This window comes from Gorilla gorilla, chromosome 10 (assembly GCF_029281585.2).
Source record: "Gorilla gorilla gorilla isolate KB3781 chromosome 10, NHGRI_mGorGor1-v2.1_pri, whole genome shotgun sequence".
Lineage (NCBI taxonomy): Eukaryota > Metazoa > Chordata > Mammalia > Primates > Hominidae > Gorilla > Gorilla gorilla.
The window spans coordinates 36,420,821-36,443,428 of NC_073234.2; the positions used below are offsets into that span (position 1 = coordinate 36,420,821).

General features: G+C 33.1%; 1 protein-coding gene across 1 annotated transcript in view; it reads left to right on the forward strand.

Annotated features, from left to right (window-relative positions):
* The window catches only part of LOC134756555 (putative solute carrier organic anion transporter family member 1B7), a 128,196-nt gene that overhangs the window by 79,012 nt on the left and 26,576 nt on the right, over positions 1-22,608 (forward strand). The window contains 5 exon segments of the mRNA XM_063693846.1: positions 1,445-1,687; positions 5,236-5,400; positions 6,884-7,079; positions 10,265-10,430; positions 12,619-12,803. Of these exon segments, the coding sequence (XP_063549916.1) occupies positions 1,445-1,687; positions 5,236-5,400; positions 6,884-7,079; positions 10,265-10,430; positions 12,619-12,803 (955 nt within the window).

Below are 22,608 nucleotides of genomic sequence, written 5' to 3' on the forward strand. Positions count from 1 at the left end.
CATATATGGCTTTTATTTAAAGCCATATATGGCTGTAGGTCTGTCATATATGGCTTTTATATAAAGAGGATAATGAAGATACAAAAATGGTACAATAGTAACATTGTCTATGTTGGGCTATGTTTCTTCTATCCCCAGTTTTTTAAAGTTTTTTTTTTTATTATGGTGGAATGTTAAATTTTATCAAATGTTTTTTCATCATCAATTGAAATGACCACATGATTTTTATATTTTATTCCATTGATACAATGTGTTCAGTTGATTTATTTCCATATATTGAACCATCCTTGCCTTCTTGGGATAAATCCCACTTGATCATGGTGAATGATCATTCTAATATATTGTTGAATTTGGTTTGTTAGGATTTTGTTGAGGATTTTTGCATAATTACTCATGAGAGATATTGGCCTGTAGTTTTCCTTTTTTGATGTGTGTTTGTCTGGTCACGGTATGAGGGTGATACTGGCCTCATAGAATGAATGTTGAAGTATTCCCTCTTCCTCTATTTTTTGGAATAGTTTGAGTAGTGTTGGTATTCATTATTTTATTCTCTTTGTTAAATTTATCTGATAGAATTCTGAATTCATTCTGTGTCATCTTGAATTTCTTTCAGTTTCCTCAGAACAGCTATGTTGAAATCTGTCTGAAAGAACACATATGTCTGTTTCACCAGGATTGGTTCCTAGTGCCTTATTTAATTTATTTGATGAGGTCATGTTTTTCTGGCTGACCTTGGTGCTAATAAATATTCATTGTTGTCTGGGCCTTGATGAGTTAGATATTTATTGTAGTTTTTGCAGTCTGGGTTTGCTTCTACCCATCAATCTTGAATATGCTTCCTAGTTGTTTGAAGTGACTTATGCCCCATGATGATTAATACTGTGGTTTGTGCAGTGTTATAGAGGTACTGTCTTGGTGGCCTCAAATAAGATCCAGAAGAATTTTCTCAATTACTAGACAAAGACTCTTGTTCTTTTGCCCTACATTCTCCAAAACAATGGAATCTCTCTCTTTCTGTACTGAGCTACCTAGAATTTGAGGTTCAGTGATGCAAGCACCCTTGTGCCCACCACATTTTCAGACAACAATGAGGATTCATATTTTTTCCATGAGTAGTTATTAAATGGTCCATGGGGTTAAGACTCCAATGATGACAGCTGTCCTGTCATGAAACCTGAAAAAACACCAAGTGCACACAAGCTCCAGAAATGAGAACAACGTCATGACTGATTTCTGGCCTACAGCAGCTGCAAGATGTCATCAAATGTTAGACTGATTCTAGTTTCAAAGATAACAAAATATGAAAAGAAGAAAATAGTGTCTTAGAATTTATTACATGTACTTTACTTTATTCATCTGTGGAGGACTGCAATCATTATCATTATTTCCCAGAACCTACTGTATTTCAAAATGATTTTTGACTGGCTTCTTTTATTTATTCTAGGCACTATCAGGATAACTCCTAAGGACTCTCGTTGGGTTGGAGCTTGGTGGCTTGGTTTCCTTGTGTCTGGAATAGTATCCATTATTTCTTCTATACCATTCTTTTTCTTGCCTCTAAATCCAAATAAACCACAGAAAGAAAGGAAAGTTTCACTATTTTTGCATGTGCTAAAAACTAATGATAAAAGGAATCAAATAGCTAATTTGACCAACCGAAGAAAATATATTACCAAAAATGTGACTGGTAAGTATTTTACATTCATTGTCAACTTGGAGTTGTTAATTTCAATGAAAGGGAGTGATGAGTATTCCGAAATATAAACCATACTCAAATCATCAAGAGTTAGCTTTCTTCTGCACTAAATGTAGCTGAATTATTTTTCTAAAAGTCATACTAAAGTTAGCAAATATTTCTTGAGCACATAACAAGCAGAAGTGGATTAGGATTTTGCTCTTTAGCAGGCAGAAACCAATCAAAGGCTACAAATAAAACATTTGTTCCTTATAAGCCAAAGAGTATGTATTCATTTTAATATTATATAGTGTAAACTGTGAAGGTTAAAAAGATTATAATATTTCATTCATTCACTTATTCAACAAAAGGTACTAGCCACCACACTATGCCCTGGTGACAGAACATCACTTTTATTTTTCAAAAACCTAGTGGATAATATTGAGAAGTATATAGATCATTGTAGTAAAGTATCTTAAATAGTGGTAAGGTTATACTTAACTATTCTCAAGTGTAGAGATAGAATAAGGAGAAGGAATTCAGGAGAGGTTTCTCTGTAGGTAATTGGAGTAAGATTATTTTTCTTGGTAATTAAAATTATACATAATTTTAATAAGATTATATATAATTTTAATAAGATTATATATAATTTTAATAATATTATATATGTAATTTTAATATATATATAATTATAGCTTACCTAAGTATTCAAAAATGAAGTGGAAACAATAGCTGTTATTGAAGTAATTGAAGTCAGTAATGTGAATTAGGATCCTTTACCACTTGATAGTGACTCTTCTTTTGAATATAAGCCCTGGAGGGGTAATGGAGAACCACAGAGAAGCAGTAATTGAGAGAATGATCTGACAGCAGTCAGAGCAAAATATTTGAAATGGTGAGGTATTGACAGCGGTTTTCAGATTGGGACAAAATGGTGAAATCGTAAAACCTGAAGTAGTGCAACCAACACCTAAACTCTTGGCAAATGTTTCAAGTTTTTATTGAAGTAAGGTTACAAATTTCCCAGGGTAACCCATGCTCTCCTTCTCATCAATTCTTTCACTTCCCATTTGTTGTTGTTATTATTTTCTCCTCTCCACCACACTAACCCAAGAGCGATGGGATGGATGATGGAGCCTTGTGTATTCACTTATGAGAGTGGATTGTTCAATTTCAGCTGCATTGGTAGCTTGAAATTGTCCATGGTAGGAGAATTTACCACCATACGTTACCATGGAAATTGAGAAATCCTACAAATCAGGTTTCCCAACCAACAAATCAGTTGTTAAACATTTACCAGCACACCACTGTTTTAAAAGTTTTTTAATAAGCGTTCTAAAAATAGCATATCAAGGAATTTTTGTTTTGTGTATGCCATGTTTCTGCTCTATCTAATCAAATCCATAATAATTAATGGATTTTCAAACCTATAAGAGTCAGAGTTGACTGTGAATCTAGAAATAATAAAGAGGATAATGAAGATACAAAAATGGTACAATAGTAACATTGTCTATATTATAAACTGGTTTTCGGGGGATTAGCGACGTGAATAGTAAAGAGAATCTTAATTATTAATAAGTGCCTGTCAGGAATGGATAACATACCTAAATACCTATAGTCAGGAGAAAAGACATATTGGATTTATTCTCTATGTTCTTGTTGAAAACTAAGACTAATTGGTTAGAAAGAAAGGAAAATTTCAGTTCATTACAAAGACAATTTTTAAACAATGAGAACTGTTCAAAAGTTGAGCAAATTGCTCTGAGGTAGTCAGCTTCATGTCACTTGAGTTGTTTATTGATCTGTTTATTAAAAATAAGTAATACGTCACAATTGTATAGAAGTTCAGACCAGATGACATCCAAATTGCTATCTGCCACAAAAATTTAACAGTTTGGTTAATCTACACATTTCATTCCTTTTGACCAAAGATCACGACTCTCTTAGAATGCCTCACAAGTCAGTGGTGGTTCTTACTCACAGGGGAGACCAATAGAGGGAAGTTTAGCACTTTGGCCTAACAATTTTAAATATTGTTTATTCTTACTATACATTTTCTTACCTCTTTTTCTGTTCTGTGCCATTTCTCAAAATGTATTTTGTTTTATTATAATCAGAGGAAACTATTTTTTAAAGAAACTACTGTTAGTACTGTTCATATCTAATGAAAATCTTTAGAGGTCTATAGAGAACAAGATCTTTCAAAGCCCATATCATCCATCTCTCAATAACCATTTCCGGGCCTGGCTTGCTGTACTCTAAAACTTCCTTTTGTTCTAAGTAGTTCCTTCCACTTTTAACTTCTATTATAGTTGATTGACCTGGCAATCACAGACCCAGAATATAAAATTTCTGCCATGGACAGAAGTTAGAAATTTGTTATCACACCTATTTGTAGGCATAGGTTGTTGTACTATTACTGTCATAATGTGCCTTGGGACCAACATTTTTATCCCCTGCCTCTCTTTCTTGCGTCTTAACACAGGTGATTTATAATACTGCCAGATTTACTGAGGCAGTATTTTATGGTACAAAAGCTGTATACCAGGGAAAAAATAAGTCTGAGCCCTCATACTAATTTTGTCTTTAAAATTTTTGAACATCAGAGATTTTATTTCTGTGTCTCAGATTATGCTGTCTTTAATTTAAATTTATATTTAACAATTTTGTTTTAATATAATAATTATATTATTAAGTGCTGATACATAAGGGACATCACATTTCTTTTCTTTTCTTCTTCTTCCCCTCCTCCTCCTTATCCTTCTTGCTTCTTCTCCTTCTCCTTTTCCTTCTTCCTCTTCCTCCTACTCTTCCTCTTCTTCTCCTTCACTGTGACAGGGTCTGGCTCCGTCCCCTAGGCTAAAACGCAGTGGCATGTATATGACTTGCTGCAGCCTCAATTTCCCAGGCTCAAGTTATTCTCCCTCATCAGCCCTCCAAGTAGCTGAAGTGATGGGAGCATGCCATCATGCCAGTCTAATTTTTGTATATTTTGTAGAGGGGTGATTTTGCCATGTTGCCCAGTCTGGTCTCTAACTCCTGGGCTCAAGCAATCTGCGTGCCTCTGCCACTCAAAGTGTAGGGATTACAGACATTAGCCACTGCACCCTGTGAACATCACATTTCTGATTCAGTTTTTTTTTTTTTTTCTGGGACGCTTAGTATATTGCCTAGTACCCAATTGAAAACCAAACATTTGTGGAATGAATAAATAAGTTAATTAATCTGTATGTAATAGTATGGCAGAGTGCCAAGGATAATAAAATGTTAAGTGAACAAAGTAAGTTACAAAACAGCATTTATGCATGATCCTATTTGGAAGTAAAATGAACTAAACCAATAAATAATAATATGCATATGAAAAATATTGAAGGAATGTAGTTAAACTGTTAATAGTAGGATTGAAGGGTGCTCTTTCTGTGTTATGTAGTTTTGTAATTTTAAATCTTATAAAACTTATATTTTCAAAATTCAGATATTAATGTATTTTAATTGTAAATTTAAATGTAATTTAATTTAATTTACATTGAAATATTTTGTTTACTTTTATAATTCTACAGGCTTTTTCCAGTCTTTGAAAAGCATCCTTACCAATCCCCTGTATGTTATATTTGTAATTTTTACATTGTTACACATGAGCAGCTACATTGCTTCTCTTACTTATATCATTAAAATGGTGGAGCAACAGTATGGTTGGTCTGCATCTAAGACTAACTTTTTGTTGGGTAAGACATACTTTTTACGTGTTTACTTGATAAATGCAACATTACTGAGTATTTGTGTTAAAAGACAGATTTTATCGTGAAGGTTATTTCACACTTTACTAAATATACTTTTATTATCTCTGTAACTTTGTAACATTTGTCAATATTGTGATATAACCATTGTTCTGCATTTGAAGTTGCAGCTCATGTTAGATGAGTTCTAAAACCAAAGTTGCTTTTGAATAAAACATTTAGAGGTAGTATCTGCATAATTGGATCTTATAGTGCTGAGATCCTGAGACAAACCCTTTTGTAATATAACCATCATAAACCTATAATTCATGGACTGAAATAAGGCCTCAGCCACTGACAAAACATGATATTGACGTTTTTTAAAAAAGAATCAATTTAAATGCCTCACAAAATATGCATGATTCAAAAAAAATCATAGAGAGTATTTTTTTGCTACAGTATCTATTTTCAGTGTCATATTGAGACCTGCCCATTAAGAAGTTATAACACTTTGTAGTAACTATTCTACAAATCTATCTATTGTACAAAACTATCAATTTGTAGAAAGATTATAGAAATTTGATAAATATGTGATGAGTTAAAAAATTTATCAAGTGGTATGTGACTAGGTCATGAGTACATGAGAAAATAATAATTAGAAAATGAATGTACAGAAGCACTAGACCAGGCACCTGGATGATCTCCCTGTTGAACCTAAAAGTTTAAACTTAAAAGTTAAATTTTGGCTCCCAATAACTTGATCTGAATTTTTTGTTAGAGGAAACTTCATCTTTAGTAACTCTTACAGGACAATGAAATGGTAAAATTGTAGGAGGAATTAACCATTTTTAATCCTGTATGTTGATCTTTTTTTATTATAGCAGGGTATATATGTTTTGATGAATAAGGATGAGCTATTACTTCAGGAATTCAATTCTAAATCTCTGGGAAAATTTGAAGTAAGCTACTGAGGGTTGGAACTCTACTGTGAGAGATGTAAAGGATTTTAGATGGCAGGCTCAAAATCTCATAGGAAAAAAGATTTTGTTTTGTTGTTGTTGATTTCCAGAAAAAAAGAATGTGCTTCATAGAAATAATCTGTTGAGACATACAAATGTTCTTAGCCATTGCCTTTTGCTCTTGAAGAAACCAAACCCTCATAACTGGGAGGAAGAAATTATTTTTGTCTCTCTTACATGGTACACTGGTCCCCTACCTCTACCTTAGTCTGCCACCCTCCTTTTAAAGAAGTGATAAGATGGGATGAATTTGGTTCACCCAACCTCATACTGTGTTTCATATAAAAACACATATCCGAAAAAAACATATATATATTTATATATATATATTTAAATATATATTTAAATATGCGTATATATTTATATATATTTAAATGTGTGTATATATTTAAATATATATTTAAATATGTTTGTGTGTGTGTGTGTGTATATATATATATATTTACAGCTTTTTTCTCTTCTTTTATTTCTAGGAGTCCTCGCCCTACCTGCTGTTGCAATTGGCATGTTTTCAGGAGGATATATCATTAAAAAATTCAAATTGTCTTTAGTTGGACTTGCCAAATTGGCATTTTGTTCTGCAACAGTGCATCTCTTATCTCAAGTTTTATATTTCTTTCTAATCTGTGAAAGCAAATCAGTTGCCGGCCTAACCTTGACCTATGATGGGTTTGTATATATAATTGCATAATATGTTAACCATCCAATTAAAAGACTATGTGTAAGGAAAATAGGGTAGAAAACAATTGTAATTAAATTTTCTTTTCACTGAGAGAAATTTCATTTTTGAAATTCTTAAAATGTTCACTCCTTAAGACCTTAAAGTTATTTTATTCCTTCATTAAAGAAAAGCAACATATGTTGAAGTAATAATACCTACAATTTATGGGTAATTATAATGAGTGGTGGGTACTTTTACCCACATTTTATAAATGAGAAAGTAAAATTTAGAGAAATAGATAAATTATATGGCTAGCAATATTAAGATTCTGACTCAAATTTTGGGGTTTTGACTCTAAAACTCTTAGTCTTAACCATTAACATTTTAGATGGATCATAATAGTAATATAAATTACCTTCTCTAAAAGTGACTGAATAACCTTCATCTACAGTTCTTTTTGATATTAACAACTGTCTTTATGAAATAATACTTTTTCACATTGTACTTAATTCTCCTTTTTTGCAAGCTAATATTTTTTTCTTCTGGTAGTCTACAATGGAAATAGCATTAAGATATGTTCTGTTTATAATTGTATGTTAGACCTTGGGATATCTTTACTTTTCCATTATTATCATGTTTTGTCAAGTATTTTTAGTACTACAGTCTCTACCCCAAATCGAGAGCAAGATTCCTACACAGACTTTTAATAATCACTTCAATATAGCCAACAATGTAAGTTTAGGAAGGTTCACAGTCAAGCAACAAGCAAAGATGCTCAGATTACAGTTCAATAACCATGATCTTTAGTGCTGTTACTATTGGCTTGGAGCTTTCAAAATCTGGATTCTATGAGGTGTTGATTTTAATTTGTCAAATATTCTCATTTTCTTATCTAAATAACATCCTGTTCTTCGAGGCTTGTTAAACTAATCATGAATTATTTTCCTGCATGCTTCTAAATCTAAACTGTTTTTGATCTTTCCTATCAACTATCACCTACTTTGGTAAGTCAATACACATTGTACCTAGAACATTGGATTTTAGAGGTAAGAGAACCTTAGAGATCATGCAGCCCAACTTTCATATATCACTTCCTTTATTATATGAGACCTACAGAATTATGACTTGCTTAAAGACACACAATGACTCCCTATTGATCTTATATCACACCATTAGTTTCAAAGGCTTCCTGTTTTTCAGGGCAGGCTTTTTAGCATAAAGCTAGTTTCCTGAAAACAAGTATAGTAACTGTGCCATCTACTGAAAAGATGGAAGCAAGAGTTATACAGGAGTTGTTCAATTTAATTAAATTTACTGAGTCCTTCCTGAAAGGTGATTATTTGTGGGAAACATCAATTCCCTCATGGAACTCATAATCTAATGATAGCAAATAATAAAATCAATGTATTCAACATTTATGAAATCTTAGTCACTAGGACTTGTTTTATAAGTAAAATTAGTGCAGAGGTCTCCGAATTATCCCTGATTATCTCTAAGGGTCCTTGAGACTTTATCAAGGGGTCCACAAATTCTAACCTATTTTTATAATGATACAAAGACTTTGCCTTTTTTATTCACATTTCTCATGAAGGTATAGTGATATTTTTAAGACTATATGATATGTGTTGATGCCACCAGTCTTACAGCTAAAAATATGTGTGCTTATGTATTAAAATGTATTAATATTAATTTCTAATAGAGTGTCTATAGATATAACTAATTAAAACAAAAAAATTGGGTCCTTCAATGCTTTTTAAGACTCTGAAGGACTCCTAAGAAAAAATATGTTTGAAAACTGTCCCAAAATTATTTTTCCCCAAAAGTCTCTATGAGGTTGACATTTTTTACAAAGAGTAGTCACATTGGTAAGCTATGGCAGAACAAATCTGAACACAGGAGGAACTGATTGCAATTTCTGGACTGGGTCATTATCTTAGTCCATTTGAGCTGCTATAACAAAATATTGTGTAGTTCGTAGATACACAGAAATGTATCTCTCACAGTTCTGGAGGCTGGAACATACAAGATCAAGGTGCTGAGAGATTTGGTATCTGGTAAAGGCACACTTCCTAGTTCATAGATTGTGCCTTCTAGCTGTGTTTAGTCATGGTGGAATATGCAAGGGGTCATTAACTCCATTCAGGAGGGTTCGTCCTCATGACCAGATCACATCCTGACAGCCCTATCTCTTAATACCTTCACATAGGAGATTAGATTTCAATCTATGAATTTGGGGGTGCACAAATATTTAGACCATAGTAATCATAAACCGTTCTCCATAACTACTCCCAGTAGGATGTCCTCAAGCAGAATAATTAGATGACTTTAAATAAAATTATTAATAATGTGTTTTCTAAATTACCGATCTACTTTTTTCTTAATTTAAATGACACTCATTCAGAGGTACTTCATCAATCCTCAATCATTAACAAATTTTTGCAAAACAAAGTAGCTTTTAAAATCTTGAAGCAGAAAATGTATACAAATAATATGCTTTATAATTTTAGCCATGATTAAAATTATATTTAACAATTTATAATCATATTATAAAGTAAATCAGTTTAAAAACATTGTATTGTCACTTAAAAAATATACAGAACTTTTCTAGCCCTTTTCAACTGATTCTATTATTTTTTGCTTTTCATTCTTCAGAGGTTCAGCTCTAATCACAATGAATTCTTATTTTATGTAGTTAAGATACAGATTTTAAACTTTAACCACATTAACTAGCATCCATAGATTCACAGAACTTTATAGTGACCTGAGAGGAACTTCAATCTAACGCCATTACCTCACCAAAAAAAAACTGAGTCTAGAAAAATAAAGTTACTTTTCTAATGTGAACCTTCTTGATGGAATCATAACAACCTCTTGTCTAAGTCTTATCTAATCTCTTATTTATTTTTTAAGTTTTACTTTTTCTAAGTAACAAATCATGTTTTGGTAAAGAAGGAGAGTTACAAGCATTAAAAAAATTAAAAGCATTTTTAAAAACCTATTTTGGCATCATCAGATCAAATTTCTTGATCTAATTGAAGAAAATCCTTTATTTCATTTCTCTTTTCTTTCCCTCACCTTCCCTTCTCCTTTATTTCCCTTCTACTTCCCCCTTGTCTCTCTCCTCCTCTTCCTTCTTTTCTTCCTCTCTCTTCTCTTTTTCTCTTTTTGATATATGTCTATCATATATTTTCAGAAATAGTCCAGTAAGATCTCATGTAGATGTACCACTTTCTTATTGCAACTCAGAGTGCAATTGTGATGAAAGTCAATGGGAACCAGTCTGTGGAAACAATGGAATAACTTACCTGTCACCTTGTCTAGCAGGATGCAAATCTTCAAGTGGTAATAAAGAGCCCATAGTAAGTATTTGTTTTTGTTTTTCCTTCTCTCCTTAATCGAAATCACAGATTTGATTTTTTAATAATTGCTCATCACATCTTCCTATAGCTAAGGTATTCAGTATAAAGATAAAAGATTCCAGTATTATCTGTCATTGTGATGGCTGTGAAGTATAAACAAAGCTTCATATAAAGTCCTGCTTAGGACACAACCAAGTTTTCCTGTTATTTGAATTTTAATTTGAGATTACCCCACTTTTTTCTTGAGAGTGTAGAAATATGACCTATTAGAATTTAATCCACTTAGGATTTCTGAGAAGCATCTGATTTGACTGAAGCACAAGATTTCAATTAATTTGGAATTAATTTATCCATCAGAAGTTAGGGGAAAGTCCTGATTAACCTGTTGTCAGAACTACCTACTTTACTAGGACAACAATCTATGTGCATTTTTATATATACCTCCTGATGAGTTTAGCTAGGGGCTCACTGGGGCTTTTGACTTTCCAATAAATTAATCAAGGATTCATGCTCACTTGACTGCCAAATTCTCAATTTCGTATGTTGATTTCCTCACAGCTGGCACTTCTCTTACCCAGGATAATTTAGTATCCTGCCCACTTATTCCCAACATATCCATTTGAAATTCCATTTTTTTCTTCACTCAAATGGGTTTTTTTCCATGTGAGCCGTGGGTTTTTCCTAATATCCTGGGTAACTCCCAATAGTTGAAAATTGGGTATGCTATTCCCCATACCTACCATTCACTCAACATCTCACAAAGTTGTGTATTCATCTTTCAGGCCATTTTCCTATTACCAACATTAGCAACATAGTCAGCTATGATGATTACTCTCTACCACAATCTTCTATGTTTCATTTTTAAACATTTTTCATCTTTCCCCTGCCCATTGTCATACCGATATATTATGGAAAGGCATGGAGAAATTTGACGAACAAAGCATCCTAGGTTCCTTGAAGATAGGCCATAACTTTAATAAACTTGCACAACATATATGGCCCACAGACTATACTTAAAAGCCCACATCTCATATTCATCTGCTATAATATCCTTCAGTAAGGGTGCCCTCATTTAATCCCTGGTTTCACTTTGCCCAGTAGTGAAGATCTGAAAGAAACGTAATATTAGAATCCTAAAAAGAGCTCTGTCTACATGGAGACATCTTCTTAATGTGAACAATGGCTATACCATCTGGGGGCTACTGCAAAATTCCTTTACTAAATCCTCAGTAAAAAAGAAATCTCTTTTTAAAATAATGTTCTCTGTATCAAAGTTTGGTTTTATTGGCCAGTGTGCTTTCTCCATAAAAGATTGTTCCATATTATTCTTAGTGAAAAAAGGAGGATAAAAGGAAGCTTGGTGGAACCATGAAAGTATAGATTTAAATTCTTTTAAAATTCTTCCTTCAATAATTAGTCTTTAGCACTAGTAGGTTAAAGGCAAACTTCCCTTAAACTTTTGTTTAGCCTAGAATCAGAATAGATTTTTTTTAAAGCCACCTACCTACAAACACTGCCTGATTAAATCTCTCAAATCATTTGATCCTAATGTTCGCCTTCTGTACTCTTACCATTAGTCAGGACATTCTGTTGTGTTGGACCTCTCTAGTAATAATATTATCTATTTTATTATCTGTCATTATGGTCTTGAATGCTGCTTTCGCCTGCTTAAATAGAATTCTGGCATCCATGCCCATCTCTATTTCTTCTGTACTCTGTCCTATTTTCAAGAGTGGCTCTAGTTCCAGATTTTGGCCCCTTTCAAACTGCTGTATTTTCTGAAGTTTTGGGGTAATCCTTCCCCAGGGCATGTCCCTAATACTTAGTAGAGATTGTCGAAGTGAGTAAAAATGCATATTTTAGGAAGTAAGTGTGGGTGAAAGAGCAATATTGAAAACAATTTATATTAATGAGAAAATTATATACACTTTCATACACTAATTTCTTAAATTATTTCCCAATTTTAAAATTAAGAATTTATTAAATGTTAATATTCAATAACATTATCTTATACAGAAAGTAATTCAGGAAGCAATTTTGCCTTTCATTATTAAGCAACTGTATTTTTATAATATTTTTAAAACTGTAAATATTTTAGTTTGAGACTTCTTTAAATATAATGGAATGTATTCATATCCCAGTTGCATGTGGCAAATGTATTTGGTAATATTTCAAAAATTATTTTTAGGTGTTTTATAACTGTAGCTGTGTGGAAGTAATTGGTCTCCAGAACAAAAATTACTCAGCGCACTTGGGTGAGTGCCCAAGAGATGATGTTTGTACAAGGAAATCTTACGTTTATTTTGTAATTCAAGTCTTAGATGCTTTCCTCTGTGCAGTTGGACTTACCTCATATTCTGTGCTGGTGATTAGGTAAGTATGATGTTTTAAAACATTATCATGTATATTAAACTAAAAACACACCCAATGATATACATATTTTCCGTATTTAGCTCAAATTCATATTTTGTTACATTTTAATTTTCTGGGAATTCATTTTCTTAGAATTATTATGATATTTCAATGCTATCATTAATAATATAATTTTGTCTCTAATACTTCCATTGTGAAATCTAGGCTCTATACATTCTTCTTTTATTAAGAATCTTAAGACACACACTGATTGACAATTGCCTCAATTGTAAAAGAATCTCTATATGATTCAAAAAGAACTTTTAATTTTGAGTTGCCTTGGATCCTAATGGGCCAGTTAGAGAAAATCATCTGTTGATTTCATTGAAAGAAAACGTTTTGCAACAAGATATAAATATAAACTTCAGTGTGTAATGAAATTCTAATGCTGTAAATTCACCCACAGCATGGCTTCTGACCTAGTATCCCTTAATACCATTGTAGACAGAAGAAAAGTATATGTAAAGAATTCATTCCTTTCTTCACTCATTAAACAGATATTTAGACAGCATGTGATGCTTAATGAAGAATATTTCTTGGTAAATAAAACCAATAAGGTACTTGTTGTCTCATAGCTTTGAAAAACGATGAGTGACGTGAGACAAATAAGTTTAAAAATGAACACATAATTACAAATTGCTCTTAGTCTTAATAAGGAAAAAGACTGCTAATAAAGGGAATAAAAAGAGAAACGAAATTTGGGAGTGAAATGAGGGTACGTGAGGGAAAGGACTTACAAAGTGCATCTTAAAAGAAGTGATATTTTATCTAAGGGCATGCAGAAAAAGCCAAATGAAGGGCTTTCAGGGAGAGGGTCTAAGTGCTGCTTCCTTAAGACAGGAAAGCGCTGGTGTGTTTGAAGACCAAAAAGAATCCAGTTCATTGGAACATACTGAGTGACAGGGCTGTGGTATAAGAGAAGTTTGGAAAATTAGGGAGGAAGCAGATAATGTGTGCCCTACTGGCCAATATAATAATTCAATCACCTAAAACTGTGAACATGTAAAGACAGGCAAGTAGATGTTAAAAATATACATGATAAGTAGAATGACCTGGATTAACATCTAATTATACTTTTAAAACATACTACCCGATCACAGTCATGGTCAGCCAACAGCATGACGTGGTAGAAAAAAAAATGTGTTTTTAAATTTTGTTAACATGAAAATAAACCTGTAAACTAAATTTACAGTTGTTAAATTTTGACTCTGACTGCAAGTTTTATCAAATTATTTATAGTAAATATTCCACAAATATATCTTCATCTTCAATATAAAATGTCTACTCAGAGGGAGAAGCATATATTTGCTAAATTACAGATTCATTAACATAAAAATTCACCTCAAAATATCATACCAGTTTACATCTCAACGTGTTTCACCTTCTTAATTGAAACTTTTTCATAAGGAGAGTTTTAAAAATACTGTTTCATCCTTGATGATAGTTATGATTTATCTAATTAAGAAAGTTATGAAATCAACATTACCACTTTTCAAAAGCATTTATTAATCTCTCACCAGCCTTTTTCTTTGAAGAAAAGTTTTGTGAGGCTGACAAGAGAATACAAATATAAAATATGAACTTCATTCTATTAATGATTTTCTAAAGTTTATATCATAAGGCTATTGCTAAAACTAGACTAAGCAGGAGTGTAGGCATTTACTCATCCAGTACATATTCATTATGTGTGTCAGCCACAGGTCCATGCAATGAGGATGGAAATGTGAATGAAAGTGATAAAACTTCATTGGCATCCAGTGGGGATGGGAAATGGGGGGTGGATTGGCATAGGAGAAGAACTAATAAATAAGTAAGTAAATATGTAAAATAGGGTAAGTGTGCAACACTAGAAAGAAGAATCTGAGTAAGAAAATAGAAAAAGTAGGGATAGGTAAGAGACACTAGTTCAGACATTGTGCACTGGAAATCATATGATAAGAGACCTAAATGAAGAGATGAAGAGTGAAACTACAAGCCATGCTAAATGGGGACAGGGAAGGAACAATCGAGGCAGGGTAGAGCAAAGGTAAAGGCCCTGGTGTGGAACATACTTAACATATACATGGTCAGAAAAAAGTGTGTGAGGAACAGAGAGGTATGAAGTACAATGACAGAGCTAGCATGATCCAGATTATATTGTTCCAGGAAAAGTCTTTGAACTTATTCTAAACGTGTTCAGATGCCCTAGAGGGTTTAAGCGTTAGTATTACCTAGTGCTTATGGCTTACCTAACGAAAAGAACACTCTAACTGTGCATGGAGATGGAGTGTGTTTTTGGAAGACAAGAATGAAATCATGGAAAACATAAGGCTATGATCATTCTTCACAAGATGGGGTCTTGATTGAGCATGGTTATGATAAAGGAAGTGGGAAGCGACTTGAGTCTCAGTCTTTGTTTTGTTTTTAAGGCAAAGCCAATATGATTTGCTGCTCAACTGAATACAGCAGGTGAGAGAGAATTTAAGGATGATCTGAAAGTTCTGGTCTGAGTTCTAGAAAAATGATAGTACTATCGAACAAAATGGGAAAGACTAAAGAAGAGTAGTTTTGGGAAAGTGGACAAGTAAGACTTCTTGTGTCTCTAAAACTGAGCTGCCTGTTAGATATCTACCAACAATGTCATATGCAGAATCCACTATTCAGGAGAAACACTAAAGTTAGAAACATAAATTTTAGAGTTAGCAACATACAGATGCTATTTAAATTCAATGTACTGTTGAGATATTCTAGGGACTCAGTATAGATAGAAACTAGATCCTAGGACCAACACCTAGCACTCTAACTTTAGAGATCAATAATAGAAGAAGCCAGTGAAGGAAACTGAGGAAGTCCCATGAGTTATGAGAAAAACTGAGAAAAGATCATGTTCCTGAAGCATAATGAAGAATATATGAAGTAGTGAGTAAAGCAACTATGTCAAGGGCCGCTGAGAGTTCACAGGAGTTAGGGACTAGAAAGTGACCGTTGGATTTCATTACATGCTGATCACTGTTAGCCCAAACAAAACTGGTGCATGAAGAAGGAAGGGAAAAATAAGGCTGTTTTGGTTATTAAAAAGTGTTTCATTTTTATGGATTTAGGGGTACAAGTGCAGTTGTGAAACATGGATATATTGTGCAGTGAAGTATGGGGTTTTGTGTTCTCATCATCCGAATAGTGTACACTGTATCCGATAGATAGTATTTCATCCCTGCCAACCTCCCGTCCCATCCCATCCCTGCCACCCTCTCCCAACCTCCCACACTTTAGTCTCTAATTGTCTATTATTTCACTCTGTATGTCCTTGTGTACTCACTATTTAGCTCTCACATCAAAGTGAGTACATGCATTTTTTAACTTTCTGTTTCTGCCTCATTTCACTAAGGATAATGGCCTGCAGTGCTACCCATAATGCTGCAAATGACTTGACTTCATTTTTTTATGGCTGACTAGTATTCCATGATATATACATATGTATCAAATTCTTAATCTAACTATCAGTTAGTGGACATTTAGATTAATTCTACGACTTTGCTTTTGTCATTAGAGCTGTGATAAGCATACAAGTGCAGGTATTTTTTGCTTGTTTGTTTGTTTTTGTTTTGAGACAGAGTCTCACTTTTTTGCCAAGACTGGAGTGCAGTGGCAGGATCTTGTCTCACCGCAACCTCCGCCTCCCAGGTTCAAGCAATTCTCCTGCCTCAGCCTTCTGAGTAGCTGGGATTTCAGTCACCCACCACCATACCTGGCTGATTTTTTTTGTATTTTATGTTATGTTATGTTATGTTATGTTATGTTATGTTATGTTATGTTATGTTATGTTATGTTATGTTATTTTTTTAGTGGAGATGGGGTTTCACGATGTCAGCCAAACTGGTCTCAAACTCTTAACTTCAGGTGATCTGCCTGCCTTGGCCTCCTGAAGTGCTGGGATTGCAGGCATGAGCCACTTCACCCAGCCACAGGTTGTCTTTTTAATAAAATCATTTCTTTTTCTTTAGGTAGACATCCAGTACTGGGATTACCGGATTGAATGGTAGTTCAATTTTTAGAAAACAGTAAATCTCTATACTGTTTTCCATAGAGGTTGTACTAATTTACATTCCCACCAACAGTGTATAAGCATTCTCTTTTCTCCTCATCTTCACCAACATCTCTTGTTTTTTTGACTTTGTAATAATAGCTATCATAAGGATATAAGATGATACTATGATTTTAATTTTAATATCTCTGATGATTAGTGATGTTGGGGATTTTTTATATGTTTATTGAACACTTATATGTCTTCCTTTGAAAAATGTCTGTTCATGTCCTTTGCCCACTTTTTAATGAGGTTCTTTCTTTTTTTTTCATTGAGTTGAGTTCCTCATATATTATGGATATTAGCACTTTATCAGAGCCATTGTTTACAAATATTTTCTCCCATTTGGTGGGTTGTCTGTGTCCTCTGTTGATTATTTCTTTTACTTAGCAGAAGTTTTTAAGTTTAATTAAGTTCCATTGGTGTATATTTGTTGTTGCTGTTGTATTTCCTTTTGAGGGCATAATCATAAATCCTTTGCCTAGACCAACGTCCAGGAGAGTTTTTCTTAGGTTTTCTCCTAAGATTTTTTATAGTTTCAGGCCCTACATTTAAGTCTTTAATCAATTTTGAGTTAATTTTTATATATGGTGAGAGATAGAGATTCAATTTTATGTCTGCATATATGACTCTCCAATTTTCCCAGTACCATTTATTGAATATGGTGTCCTTTCCTCAGTGTATATATTTTTTTGCCTTTGTCAAAGATCAGTATGTTGTAGGTATGTGGTTTTATCTCTAGCTTCTGTAGTCTGTTGCATTAATCTATGCATTTATTTTTATGCTATTACTATTTATACTGGCTTATAGACTTGAAGTATAATATAAAGTCAGGTAAGGTAATAACTTCAGCTTATTTTTTGCTTAGGATGAATTTGCTCTTCGGGATCTTTTTTGGTTCCATATGAATTTTAGGATTTTTTTTCTAATTCTATAAAAAATGATATTGATAATTTAATGGAAATTGCATTGAATATAGGTTGCTTTGGGCAGGATGGTCATTTTACATAATATTAATTATTTCAATTTATGAGTGTGGGAAGTTTTTCCATTCAATTTTGTCATATATGACTTTTTTCATCAGTTCTTTTTGTAGAGATTTTTTACCTCTTAGGTTAAATGTATTCCTATTTATTTTATTTTTTATCTATTATATATATCAGTAAAAAAATCTTGTTATAGACAACTATATTATCTATCAGTTATCTATCAGATAGATAACTGTATTGGGATTCATTTGTTGATTTGGTTCTCAGCTAGATCATTATTGGTGTATGGAAATTATACTGGTTTTTGAACATTGGTTTTATATCCTGAAACTTTACTGGAGTAGTTTATCAAGTCTAGGAGACTTTCAGAGGAGTCTTTAGGATTTTCTAGGTATAAGATTATATCATAAATAAACAGAAATAATTTGAACACTTGTTTTACAATTTGGATACCTTTTATTCCTTTTTTTCATCTGATTGCTCTAGATAGAACTTCCAATACTATGTTGAACAGGAGTGCTGAAAGTAGGCATCCTCACTTTGTTCTCATTCTTAGAAGTAATGCTTATAATTTTCCCTCCCTCAGTATGTTGTTGGCTGTGCTTTGCATTTTATGGCTTTCATTATTTTGAGGTATATTTCTTCTATGCCTAGTTTAGTAATGGTTTTTATCATAAAGGAATGCTTGATTTTATGAAGTGCTTTTTTTGTATCAGTTGATTTTATATGCTTTTTGGTTTTAATTATGTTAATTTGATGAATCACATATATTGATTTGCATATGTTGAACCATCTTTGCATTTCAGGAATAAAGACCACTTCATCCTTGTGATGAACCTTTTGATGTGCTACTAATTTTTTGATGTGCTTTTAATTTTCTGCTGTTTTGTTGAGGATATTTTGATCTATGTTCATCAGGAATATTGATCTGTAGTTTTTTTTATTTATTGTTTACTTGCCTAGTTTTGGTGTCAGGGTGATGCTGACTTCATAGAATGAGTTAGGGAGGATTCCTTCCTTCCTGATTTTTTGGAACAGTTTTGGTAGAATTGGTATCATTTCTTCCTTGTTTCTTTGGTAGAATTTGGCTGTGATGCCAACTGTTCTTGCACTTTTTATAGTTGTTAGATTTCTTTTTTATTACTGATTCAATTTCATTACTCATTATTTGTTCAGTATTTCTATTTTTTCTTGGTTCAAATTCGGGAGGTTGTATGTTTCCAGGAATTTATCAATTTTCTCTAGGTTTTCTAGTTTGTGTATGCAGAGAGGTACATAGTAGTCTCTGGTGATCTTTTGTATTTCTGTGGTAATAGTTTTAATGTCACCTTTATCATTTCTGATTGTGCTTATTTGAATCTTCTTCCTTTTAATGGTTAATCTACTAGCAGTCTAGCAATCTTGTTTATATTTTCAGATAACCAACTTTTTTTTTTCACTGATCCTTTGTAAACTTTTTTGCCCACATTTCATTTAATTTTGTTCTTTGTTATTACTTTATTCTGCCAGTTTAGGGTATGGGTTGTTCTTGATTTTCTAGTTCCATAAGGCATAATATTAGATAGCCATTTAATGCTACAAACTTCCCTCTTAGCACTGATTTGCTGCATCTCAGAGGTTTTGACATGCTGTCTTTATTTTCATTCATTTTGATTTTTAAAAATAATTCTGCCTTGATTTCATCATTGACCCAATAATTGTTCAGGAACAAGTTATTTAATTTCCATGTATTTTGTATAGTGTCGAGAATTCCTCTATGTGCTAATTTCTATTTTTATTTCACTGTGTTCTGAAAAGTTACTTGATGTAACTTTGATTTTTAAAAAAATGTATTCACTCTTGCCTGTGGCATGGCATATGGTCAATTTTTTAGCATGTTTCACATGCAGCTGTGAAGAATCTATATTCTGTGGTAGTAATATAAGATGTTCTGCAAATATTTGTTAGGTTCATTCGGTCTAGTGTTCAACTTACCAGCTTTCTTTGTTGATTTTTAGCCTCCATGATCTTCCTGTTGCTGTCAGTGGGTTATTTATGGACCCTACTAATGTTGTGTTGGCATTTCTCTCTTTTCTTCAGTCAAGTAGTATTTGTTTTATGAATCTGAGTGCTACAATGTTCGATGCATACTTTTAGAATTGTTATATCTTCTTGTTGAATTGAGCCTTTGTAAAATGTAATAACCTTTTTCATTTTTTGACTGTTTTTGATTGGAAGTTTGTTTGATCTAACACAGGTATAGCTATAGTTGGTTTATGTTATCATGGGATATCTTTTTGCACCCCTTTACTTTGACGCTGAAAGTGTCTATACCAGTTAGTTCAGTTAGGTGGGTTTCTTGTATGTAGCATAAAGTTGTATCTTTTTTTTTAAACATTCTGCCAGCCTATATTTTTTAAGTGGAGGATTTAGTCTGTTTACATTTAAGGTCAGTATTGATTTTTGAGGTTTTGTTTCCATAATATTGTTAATTAGTTCTTAATTGCTTTGGGCATCAATTAGGTAATTTCTTTATAAGATCTGTGTGTTTTATGCTTTTGTGTGTTTCCATAATGATTAGTATTGCTCTTTCATTTCTGTGTTTAGAACACCTTTGAGTATTTCTTGTAATGCCAGTCTGTGACAAATATGTTTAGTGTTTGCTTATTATCTAGGAAATACCTTATTTCTCTTTGAATTATGAATCTTAGTTAAGGGGGATAAAAAAAATTCTTGTCTGGCCTTATTTTGTAAGAAGACTCAAAATAGGACCCTAGTTTCTTTTGGCTTGTTAAGGTTCCTGCTTACAAGGTTCCTGCAAACTCTGGTATGAGTTTGATGAGATTTCTTTTTAGACACTTCTCTCTTGCCTCTTTTATGTTGACTTTGGATAGTCTGAGGACTATATGTTTTTCTTAGGTTATTCTTGAAATACATATCCCAGGAATCATCTCAGATTTTTATATCTGGATGTCTAGTTCTGCAGCAAGACCCGGGAAGTTTTCCTGAGTTATTTATTCAAACAAGTTACCCACACTTTTTACTTTCTCTTCTTCTCCCCCTGGAATACCTATAATTCGTAAGTTTGGATGCTTTACATGATAACCTTTACATGATAACAAAGTGCTTGAAGGCATCGTTAAGTTTCGCAATTTAATTTTCTATATTTATCTTACTGGGTTTACTTAAAAGACCTGTTTTCCAGCTCTTAAATGGTTTATGCTGCTTGTTCAGCCCATTGTTAAAGCTTTCAAAACCATTTTGCAATTCCATCAAAAAATTTTTCATTTTCAGAAGTCATGTCTGTTTTTCTCAATAAAATCTATATTTTCTTTTATATGCTACATCATTTTTCTGGTGTATTTGTGATGGCTTTCAACTTTGGATCTCAACCTTTACATAATCCTGTATTTCTTAAAGGCCTTATTTCTTGGAGGCTTCTTTAGAATTCTTTAGAATCAATATTTTGGATTTTTTTTTTTTTTGAGTTGGAGTCTCACTCTGTCACCAGGCTGGAGTGCAGTGGCGCAATCTCGGCTCACTGCAACCTCCACCTTCTGGCTTCAAGCGATTCTCCTACCTCAGCCTTCTGAGTAGCTGAGACTACAGGTGTGCGTTCTACATTGACTATATAAAAGATTTTATTGTGTTTAGAATCCACTGCTGGAGGTTAGTGTGGTCCTTTGGAGATGTTGTAACACTCTTTCTTCTTTATACTTCCAGAATTGTTTATCTGTTCTTCCTCATTTGGATAAGCTATCTCTCCTTATTTTGAATTTATTTTGTTTTAACAGGATTTTTCTCCCTTTGAAACTGTGACTATAATGTGTGCTGCATAGAATCTGAAAGGCTATATTGAAGAGGATCAAGAAAATGCTAGAAAGGAAAGTGTAACAGTCAGTATGGAAAGTTCTTTTCAGGAGAAGTGTTATAAGAAGAAGCAGAGAAAAGATGTGGTAGTTAGCATGATTGTGTCATCAAGAGTTCTGTTTATGTTCAATGCTAGAAATCATACCATGCTTGCATACTAATGAGAATTAGCAGTACAGATGAAGGAAACTGATAATGCGGGAGAGAGGGAAAGTAATTACAGAGGAAGATGAAAAGAGATGTTAACAAGGACATAGAATTTTTCTCTGTAGAAGGGAAAATTTTCTATGTGGGTAAAAAGCCGGTAAATGTGTACCGGTAGTGATAAAGAGTATTAAACGTTTTTTTATCTAATTGCTTCTACTTTCTCTGTTATAAAAAAGCAATGTAATCAGATGAGAAGGAAGACAAAGAAAAGAAAGAGTGTTCATATCAGAAAATGTTACCTAGTAATCTTGAAGATTGGAGAAATATACTGACTGGCAAAATGGACTAGTAAAATACTGGACAATTGCACTGGAGGTCCCCTGAATATTTTGGCTTATGAATTGAAAGTGAGCCCAACCAGCATGGTTGAATTATTTCCTCCAGCCATGCAGCACACTACATAGGTGTAGAGAAGGCAGAGGTTTAGATGAAAGCATTTTTGCTTGTCCAATACAATAAAGGATGAGATAGACAAAATGTTCAAGATATATGCAAAGGATTGATTATAACAAAAGATCATGATGAGAGAGGACATGAAGAGGTGAAACTAGGGATGGCCTGTGAAGACGTCAGAGGAGTCATAAGCCTGAAGAGCTAGAGCTGGGGTATATTGCAGCAGACATATGAAACGGAGTAATTTTAAAATTTGAGAGGTGGTCAT